Source organism: Typopeltis vanoorti, chromosome 5, assembly GCF_054136105.1.
Source record: "Typopeltis vanoorti isolate ZY-2024b chromosome 5, IOZ_Tvanoo_1.0, whole genome shotgun sequence".
NCBI classification, from domain to species: domain Eukaryota; kingdom Metazoa; phylum Arthropoda; class Arachnida; order Uropygi; family Thelyphonidae; genus Typopeltis; species Typopeltis vanoorti.
The window spans coordinates 90,270,552-90,281,236 of NC_143553.1; the positions used below are offsets into that span (position 1 = coordinate 90,270,552).

The window sequence follows — 10,685 nt, forward strand, 5'->3', positions numbered from 1 at the left end:
CCTCAATAAAGGTCGAAACCGGTCTAGGTAGTGGCCCTTCCCTTAATGCATAGCATCATACATTTCCCAAGGAAATGTGCATTGCATTATGGGAGATATTATTAAGGAAAAGTGATCAGAACTTACTCCACCTTTACCACGAGTTGCCTCAGACCTGAAAATACTTCAGGCGCGAACTTGACTTACCTGTCTGTTTGCTTACTTGGGAAAAAGGAATATATATAACGAAATTTATAAAATTGCTTGGTATCTTTAACGTATAGTATACCCAAGGTAAAAACCTTTCTACTGCAATGAAATCAAGGTCTCAATTTACCAAAACTGCAGTACTATTGTTCCAACGGAAGTCGTAATTTAACTATTAGTTGCTATAGTAGAAAACTACTTTTTTGGTGTCTTTCATAAATGCACTATAAAGTTGAGATCTCGATACTTGCAGAGGATTAGAATTTCGGAAGCTCCTACAGTGATCTGAAGTTCTCTGACTAAAATCATCTTGAAAGATGTTCCTTTTATTCATAAGAAACACTCATTGTTAAAGTTAGCCACTCTCATACTTACGCGAGATCAGCTAACTTGGCTTCTTAATTACAAAATACTTTACCTGGAGAACATTGGTTTGATTTAGTTTATTTGAATTTACGGCCAAAGCAACTCGGGCTATGAGACGAGCGTCATTATGTCTGTTAACTGCGTTTGTCCTAATGATGGATTTGTGGGATCATACATTTCCCAAGGAAATGTGCATTGCATTATGGGAGATATTATTAAGGAAAAGTGATCAGAACTTACTCCACCTTTACCACGAGTTGCCTCAGACCTGAAAATACTTCAGGCGCGAACTTGACTTACCTGTCTGTTTGCTTACTTGGGAAAAAGGAATATATATAACGAAATTTATAAAATTGCTTGGTATCTTTAACGTATAGTATACCCAAGGTAAAAACCTTTCTACTGCAATGAAATCAAGGTCTCAATTTACCAAAACTGCAGTACTATTGTTCCAACGGAAGTCGTAATTTAACTATTAGTTGCTATAGTAGAAAACTACTTTTTTGGTGTCTTTCATAAATGCACTATAAAGTTGAGATCTCGATACTTGCAGAGGATTAGAATTTCGGAAGCTCCTACAGTGATCTGAAGTTCTCTGACTAAAATCATCTTGAAAGATGTTCCTTTTATTCATAAGAAACACTCATTGTTAAAGTTAGCCACTCTCATACTTACGCGAGATCAGCTAACTTGGCTTCTTAATTACAAAATACTTTACCTGGAGAACATTGGTTTGATTTAGTTTATTTGAATTTACGGCCAAAGCAACTCGGGCTATGAGACGAGCGTCATTATGTCTGTTAACTGCGTTTGTCCTAATGATGGATTTGTGGGATGAAAAACCCACTGTTTCCTGGAGGGGAAAACCCTGCCTCCGTATGAGACCATCTAATTCAGATTTAGTTGAAAAGCCCTCATAAAGTTCTTCGCTTCCTATATTAGGGATTCGTACCCAGATCTTTCCAACCAAAAGGGCATCGTTGAAATACTGTCTCCGGAGAGCGCGCAATTAATGAAAATAATGCACCTGTCTTACGTTAGTATTATGCTAATACGTAATACTTATGTAACAAATTGAAACTCATTGGATTCAGATGATCGCTCAAGACGTAACAGCAAAATCCAGCGACAGAAAGATTCCGTCCAATCATGAATCGTTAGATTTTCACTTAAAGTTCGGACATTTCAAATTGCAGATCTTATTGGTCTTTTTTTATACGCACCCGTTCATTCGTAGAAAATGCTTCCCCTCTGGGTGTGACAGTATGACATTTTTCCATTACTAAGCAAGTGAAGGCATATCGAAAAACAAACATTAATGGCTGCGAACACAAGTAACAGGCCTGTCATTTGTGCAGATCAACTTCACCATGACATTCACTCAAAGAGATGTTTGCTTTAAAGTGATTTTCAATGATATGCGATGCTGAACTCGCGACGCAGATGTTTTGTCTCGCTTTTAGAACTAATGCTTGCATATCATCCTCGTCGAGGGTACTCTTTTTCCCCAAAAGAAAAATTAATTTTTTATATTTATTAAATAGAAGCTGCAAAAAATGATTTCGAAGCAAGTTAGATGGCAGTTATTCAATGTTACTATTCTTTTAGTAAAGATAAAACAGAACGTTTCTGTTGCATTGTTGTGCAAATTCAAGCCTGGTATCACATCCCAGTTTGGTAATAATCGTTTAGAAAAATTGTGCGAACTGTTTCTATATGAAAACGGAGTTCAGAGTCCAAGTACACATACAAATGTCGTATCATTTTTTTTTTCTTATCCTGGGTCTGGATGCCGTTTCCAAAAATATACGTTCAAAGACCGATGGCATAGTAAATGACATCTTTTCGTTGAAAACACTTCGGTTTGAATCTCGACTGGGACTTACGTCAACTGTTATGACTTTACAAGTAAACGTGAGCTAATATGAAGCTCCAGGAAGTAGCAATAGGGTTGGGTTTTCACTCCCGAGAACTTGGGATTTCTTTTTCATACTGGAAGACAACTGAAAAAAAAATAAGCGATGCAATCAGATATACCAACCCGACGAATAAGGACTAACGATCCTATTCCGACAGATTCCATTTCGAATCCCGCATAGTACAAAGAGCTTGCGTGTAGGCACAAAGGGCATGATGAAGCCAATGACAGCTCTTGATTTAAGATATTTCTCAAATTTCCTGACGAGTAAATAGACGATCTTGAAATACATATTTAGTTTGTTAGAATATAGATTGTTTCAAAACGCCTTAATTGTCACAAGTAACAAGGTACTGTAGGCTTACCGTTGTCCCAACTACAAATGCGTCTTGAATTAGATAAATCTATATATAAATTGCAGACTTGAATCTAGATAAATAAATGGACAAGCATTTCTTCCATCAGTGCAAAAACAAGTTCATGTAGTGAATATGAACTTCTTGGCTTCATCCTCAATCAATATTTTAACTTAGCAAAAAGGTACACCTGGGTTAAGATCGTGAATCTGACTAGCAACATAACCTCTGCACTCGACTCATGTCACCAGATACATTTGAGTATTAGTATGGTATATATCAGAGGTGGTTCTGCACCACGCCTTAAGGTAAAAAGCATAATCTGGTTCTAGCCATCTTCATCTCGGCTAAAGTCCAGTCGTTCAACTTTATCTTCAATTATTTGTGAAATTCCAAAGTCATTAAGGAAATTCTAATTCAGGATATTTATAGTTTGGTTTCCTTTGTTTATAGAATTTTACATCTCATAAAATTTCATCCCCAGATGTAGCTCTCTCGGATTTGACCTTCGGAATTTTACGTTCAGAACACCATGCCTTTGTTGCCGTGTATGTTTAAGTATTGTTTGTGTTACGTTTAAGTTTTATGCTGGAGAAAGATCAGTCTTTCTTTTTTTTTTTTGTAGGAAAATTGTAAATATATTCTCAACTTATATTTCAAGCACTAAACTCTTTGCTTATTTTTGTGTAAGATATCATTCTGACTTGCTTCCTGATGAACGCAATGTCTCAAAGATAAGAATTTTGTTTTCTACACAATTGTTTTACGAAAATATGATTTTGGAGTAATCATTAGCCAGCTTTAAATTTCTTTTGGATCTTGTAGAAAGAAAAAATCTTTTGCTAATCGCACAAAGCGTTCTCTTACGGCCATTTCTCTGCCACGTAAAACGCATGAAAGAAACACATTAGTGTAATAAAAGTTCAGTGACAAGAGAAAACCTAGAGAGATAGTGTTTCAGTAATCATATACCATTATCCACTAACAACTCTTGTTTACCACAGCAAACACGAGCTACTCGCGTGATAACAGAACTTCTGTAACGAGACTTATTGCGTCACAATGAAACTTACAAAAGGTTTGCTATGCTAAAACAGTATACTTTTCCTATGCTAAAACAGACCAGCTAAGATTTCCGACATCTAGTAGTTTTTTATATTTATTACTACTGAGCTCAGTCCCCACGATTTGAACGGTGGCAAATTACAATAACGACTGCTCCATAACCTGGCCCTGAGCTAACAAAAACCTCTGGCCGTTGGAAGTAAGAATTATGCTAATAGGAATGAGTAATTTTATTTGCATTTCAGGACGATGCATATTTCAGCAGTTAAGTGCGCTGTATTGCATGCATAGTAAGTAGCCTCCTGCTGCTCTTTTGTTTCTAATTGGAAACCTACGTAAATAGTTGGTCGGCAAAAGCGTCATCCCGACCAGGTGGTGTACGAAGGTTTTCTTTGTATATACATTACGTTAATGTCGGAGGTTGATGTGAAGTCCCGAGAGATGGCAGTGATGACGATGGTCAGCAATTTTATGGGTTGGTAAGGATTAATGGTTATAACAATCGTGACAGTATGAATAAATATGAACTCGATCTTAAGGGATTAGCATGTCTGAGAGATGCGATGCCTGTAGACGGTCAGATGAATCTATAGTTTTGTGGAAGTTTTGGTAATACCTGAAATTATAGACAAGACATTTGAATGGAGAGACATGTTGACTTGTCATGTACATTAAGACCATGACAAGGTCGGGTCGTAGTGCTAAACTTTATTCAAGAAGTAGCAAGCTTGGTCCCTACTTGAGCAAAAGGTAGATTATATGGCTGCTTAGATGAGTTCATAATGCACTTCACAAACTGAAAGAAATGCAATATTAAATTACCATTGTTTAAAAATAGTGGTAAGGGAAGGTCTACCGAAGTTTCTTTTCAAGGTGAAAAAAAAAAAGAATATACACTTAGAACAATATAGGATGTTAAATTTGAAATAATGCATTATAGAAGAACGCAAGTTGAACATTTGCCAGGTTGGATAATTATTTCTCCCGGCGTACTAATTAACATAACTAATATGACAGACCAGTGCTTACTATCGTAGGAGACATTCCCCGTAGTATGTCGTTATTAAAACAGAACCAAAAAATTTAAATGGAATTTAACATTTGTCTTCGAATTTTTTTATCCTGCCTTAAGCATTTTGAAATGAAGTACGTATCGCGTCTTACGTTGACCGTTTCAAATAGATACTAGTTCATCTTGATATCGATTCCTGCAATGAACATATACGCAGGATGTCATGCAGTTGTAAACCCCCCCCCGTTATTAAATCCTATAATATTCCAATAACTATGGCAATTCTACTGAAGTTGTAGATATGAGAAACTTTCTATATATCTCGAAGTTGAAGTATAAAACCGCACAAAATCCAACTTTAGGTAGGAGCAACCTTAAACACGTCTTCTCCTTACTTAGGGTATTACGTGCATAGATGTGTAGTATCTATCGAGCCATGCCTGGTATAGGACACTGGTAGGACCACCTTTAGCCCTCTAGTAGAACACTTTCATATGGGTGCAGGTGTCTGAAGGTATCAGTCAGCTCGTGCTCATTTATTACATCCTGGAGAAACTGAGCTAGTAAGTGTCGATGTTCTTGGTATTGTTGTCTATCCATTGCTGGATCCAGATTGCAGTTTAAATCCCCTGCCAGTATGAGGTAGGGCATGCATTGACCTACCAGTATGAGGTAATCATACTGCCAGTCAATTAGGTGGTTTCGGACGAACTCTAGAACCTGCATCTATCTATATTAGTTGCTCAAATCTCATTAGGAATGCACACTTTAATTGCATCAATATTTTTCTGGAATATCAATTTGCATATCTAGAGAAGATTAAAGTGAACTTGTCTAAACCATTGATTGAATCAGTGTATTTACCACTGTATTGTTTTAATTTCATGACGAAATAATTAACGAAATATTTTCACTTTATTAAAAACAACATGTTTCATACACAGAATGTAAACCACAAATATTACATCTGAAACAATACATAAGAAAACGAGAAAGAAATAAACAATTAAAATATACCGTTATAATAACATAAGTCATAAAAGGCTTCATTAACAAAAACATCAACAGGAGTATTAACACTTACACAAAATACGATGTAGCGAGGTTATAATTATGGCAGAAAAATAAGATCACGACCACAACAGAATAGCTTACTTTGAAAATCGGATGACCCAGCGGAGTTGGAGGACATGCCTGAAGGTAAAATAGCCTCTAAAACGAAGAATTCTCTACAGCCCATGGAAATTTCTTAAATAATATCTAAAATTCTGATCTGCAGACCATTAAATTTGGAAGTTTCCTACAGGAAAACTCCGTTTCTAATTCATACTCATCGAACTAAAATCATAGAATTTTAAACATATACTATTAGACGTCCCGCAGCCTAAGGGTATATTAGAATGTTCTTAAAACAGAAGAGTCCTTCAGAACTTCCATGACGATGTATTAATTATTTCTTTTCTTCTTTTCATCTGACGTGACCAGCAAGTGCAGTATAGCAGCACATACTGCAGACAGCACCATACAGCATCCCATGAAAAAGAGAACCGATGAATTACCGTACCGCTCTCGGATGAAGCCTGCTACCGGTGGATAGACAAGATTTGCACAACCTTGGAATACTCTAAGAAGGCTATAAGTAGCAGCGAGATTTTGGGTGCCGTGGTTATCTGCCAATATTAAGGAAATTAAACTGTACCAGATACCGGTTCCGATTGCCGCAATCACAGCACCAGCAGCGAGCTGAGCGTAAGTGGTCGCAAAGGGAAGGCTCAAGACAGCAAATGATGATAACAGGATAGATAGGAAATATTCCGTCGTTCTACGCAGAATGCGTTTATCAGAAAGAAATCCGAATGCTATTCGCACTATTGTATCCCCCACAGCAGACAGCGTCAACAAATGTCGAGATGCATCCTTTCCAAATCCGAGAATCTGAGCTTGAAGAGGAACGTAGTGCAGATAATGAGGACTCCCTAATCCCATCACGACTACCGATAAAACAGTGACAAAAAATGTGCGGTTTCGAAGAAACTGAAAAGCAAAACGCTCCTTCAGTATACGCTCCATTTTACGAACGTTGTTTTCTGTTTTCTCTTTTTCAGGTGGTGGCTTAACTGGAAATTCACTGACGATAGAATTCAAGTCGTTTTCATTCACTAGCATAGTCCGTTGATGTTGTTCTGGAGGAACAAACAACAAGCCACTAATACTCAGATGCAGATAGATGGCGCCCATTATGAAAAAACTACCCGATAAAGCATAGTTGTCCACAAGAACGGCAATCAATAGCGGCAAGGTCAGGGATCCGACAGCAGCTCCACATTGAGCGATGCAAAGAGCCAAGGCACGTTTCTTGAAGAAATATTCACCGACTATAACTGTTCCAGCGGTTAAACAGAACGAGGATCCTATTCCTAGAAAAGGAAAAAAAATATGTACGGAAGAACTAATAGCTATAATTCATTCGATTGAAGAAAAGTGATCGCTTACCCATCAGTACTCCAATGCTGCCTATCAGAAATCTTCCAGATGTGGCGAATGTGGCTATAAGCAATCCCATGGACGAACAGATTCCCCCAAGGACTGCCACTAGACGAAATCCAAATGTCTTGATGAGAGCACCACTTACAGGAGCTAAACCAAAGTAAGCAATAGTTTATAATTACCTAAAGTTATGAAAAAGAAAAATAACTAGCATCGAAACGATGCTAGTTATTTTTCTTTTTCACTAACATTATTTAAAAAAACAAACTAAAGTTAATTACCACGATTTTTATAATAATCCTATAGCATATTAATACTGCGAGTCCCCTCTGGAATACCAAATACACCCTTTTTCAAGCCACTTCGAGTCTAGTGAGCTGTGTGCGCGCCTTCCAACAGTCAATGAAAATTTAACTTTCACAAATGAGGATTTTAATCTACAGCCTGTTAGTCAAAGCGAAAGGCTATGCACTTATTGTTTACCACATTCCATTTTACTACGCAAAACTTTCAAACTATTAGATGTCAAACAGTTGAATTGAGGTGTTTAATAGGTCCATTTGAATTAACCAGACGTTGTAATTGGTGTTTATATCTCACACCGTCCAAGCAGTTTCTCTCCATTCAGATTGGATTTCTTATGTAGTTTATATTTACTGCAGATTAACATTTCTCGACACATCAGAACTGAGAAATGTTATTGAGAACTTCGGGCCATGAAGATATTAGCTCTGTCTAGACAAGCAGATCCGAATTAACATGGTAAAGCTATCTAAACTATGAATAAGTGCTTTTTTTTTTTACATTATTTAAAGATTAATAAAATCCACTTGAATCACCAGGCTCTACTTGCCACTTGGATAGTATCTCTGCTCTGAAGCCAGATCGTGGTAGGTTCGAATCCCCCTTTCATAAATGTTTGGGTCTCATGTGGTATACTTAGTAAACGACCACTACCCTGCTTTTGGAGACGAAGCAGCCTGTAATAATGTATTTGGTACTATATCAAGGTTCCGCTTACAGAGGAGACAACTGAAGTCTTCGGGCCAGACTAATATACTAGAAGTTCCTAACGGTTCTTGGTCAGAAGTGCTCATATAAGTACATCACACAAACCTACAGATTTTGTTTTTTTTTTGGTCAGCTTATTTTCATTGAACTTCATTTAACTGACGTATTAAGTTTGTGGGTTTATGGAAATATGCTATTGCTAATTACTTTTCAGGAAGTAATTTGATTGCTCAACGTATTGAGCTAGTTGCGAGTCACTCCCCCCCCCCCCCCAACCAACGCATATGTTTCTCTTCGATGATGCAAGCTGGGATGATCTGCACGTTTCTTACATACTTCAGTGAGTTTACACCTGAGCAATTTACAGTCATGAAATAGTACAATACTTCATGATCTAAATAGAAGACGACCATTATTTTGTCGCTCATTCGATCATGAACAAAATCATGTGTGAAATGACATTATTTGAAAAAATTACATGCTAGGCTAATGAAAGGAGAGGTACTGTCTATGCACTATCAGCAATAAGGATAATGTCTCGCGTATCGGACTTTCTGCCGAGAAAAAATAAAATAAAATAAAATCTCTGATCTTTCTTTCTACCCCCCCCTTCTTTGGTACACAGTGGTACTTTATGATCGTGCATTATTCCACCATATCAGCCTTAGTACTAAATCATAAGAGTGCGATTCAGTGCTAAAAAGGTACACAGTCAAGTCAGGCTGTGTTCCCCAAAAATTGATCAAGAAGGGAAAAAAAACGGAAAAGGATTTAAACGTTTGTAAACTGACTACTATTTATGCCACTTATTAGAGTGGCCATTAAGGTAGCAAAACTAAGCGATTCTTTCAGATTAACGTGCGCATATTGAGTTAGTAATAGATGAGCGCTGAAAAACTATTTCCCTAACATGCTGTCCTGTGTTTTAGCTACTAGAGAAATATGGAATTGTCCTAGGTAAACGTTGATCTTCAGGTTTCTCATTAACAATATCCTTAATGGCAACATCGCAAGTCTATCGTATTAAATAGCTGAAAATATAGGGAGGAATCGAAGCAGTGTGATGTACAAGTTACAAGGAAACTAAAATGAATTTTAAAAAAAAAAATTGGGGGGGGGAAGTGAAATCTAAGATCGATGGTTCATGACAGTGAATGAAAACCACCACGATGTAGAATTGAAAAAAAAAAAAGAATCGTAGTTGTCGAAAACAAATTCAATTCTATCAAATGAACTTTATTCGCAAGCAAACAAACCAGCTAAATCGGTACTATCGACTCAGTCAACTAGTAGTTTAGTAAATTCGTCTACCTCATCGTATTCTTCTGCTATTTAGTGCAGATAAGTACACTACACATCAGCCGAGATAATCAGAAGTTAAGACATTGCATTTACAGCCATCTGCGAATGAACAAATAAAAACTATTGTCATACCATCTGTTACATACAACAAAAAATGGAGGTATTTAGAAATTAATCAATGTAAATGAACTTACACAGCATTAAAGATATAGTATTAAGGCTTCCAGGGATCCATGCTGCTTCTGAAGATGTAGTGTCTTTAAAGGTATCGAAAATCGCCAACTGAAGTGCTCCAAACGACTTGAGAAATCCTGTCGTCAAAAAGAACATAACGAAAGAACCGAGCACCACTGTCCAACCATAACCACCCTCCGGTGGAACATTCTTTAGTATCATCTTCACTTCTTTCTTTTCGATGTGTTCATGATTGCCAGTAATAAACGGGATTGTTTCTACCATGTTGAACACTTTGTATACGGGGGTGATCTTTCCTATACCTCGCTATTACAACAAACAGCTACGTTGGCCGCTGCTGTATTTTTATACTAATATATCTTGTCATAGTATCTGACGTAATATTGAGAGCTCACATTTGTACCAATAAGATGACAATGTTGGAATAAGTTTGTCTCAGAATTTGAGTATTTCTTCATACTGACTAGTATCGTATATTATACTACTGATAATTCATGAACTATACCGTTAATATTGTCATTGAATAACACAGCCGTAGATTGTGGGATAGGAGTACAACAGAAGCGACCAGTACGATTTGCTTAGGATGCACTAAAGTGTATCCTAAGCATATGTACTTAGTAGATGCACTTGAATTAGCATAGCGGTATGGCAGCCCTGCAGCGGAGAAGAATAAGAAAGATTCCGCTAATATTAAGATCGACTCTACCTTTTTACGTCATACGATGATTATTTTATCTCCAAGACGTGTATTATTACGATTATCCTTTTTGTTATTTGAATACTT

At 37.0% G+C, this 10,685-nt stretch overlaps 1 protein-coding gene across 1 annotated transcript; it reads right to left on the reverse strand.

Annotated features, from left to right (window-relative positions):
• Positions 1 to 6,349: 6,349 nt before the first annotated feature.
• On the reverse strand, positions 6,350 to 10,162 carry LOC150106644 (monocarboxylate transporter 2-like). The gene is made up of 3 exons (XM_090393447.1): positions 9,898 to 10,162; positions 7,397 to 7,540; positions 6,350 to 7,320 (listed from the first exon to the last, which is right to left on the reverse strand). Exons 1-3 carry the CDS (start codon positions 10,160 to 10,162, stop codon positions 6,350 to 6,352), a joined length of 1,380 nt encoding a protein of 459 aa, XP_090249573.1.
• Between the last annotated feature and the right edge of the window lie 523 nt (positions 10,163 to 10,685).

Excerpts from the sequence above, each read along its gene's own strand:
- LOC150106644 (XM_090393447.1), bottom strand. The coding sequence starts at position 10,162 with ATGGTAGAAACAATCCCGTTTATTACTGGCAATCATGAACACATCGAA. Across the intron at positions 7,541-9,897 it reads TACTATATCTTTAATGCTGT|CTCCTGTAAGTGGTGCTCTC; the intron begins GTAAGTTCATTT and ends ACTTTGGTTTAG. Across the intron at positions 7,321-7,396 it reads CAGCATTGGAGTACTGATGG|GAATAGGATCCTCGTTCTGT; the intron begins GTAAGCGATCAC and ends TTCCTTTTCTAG.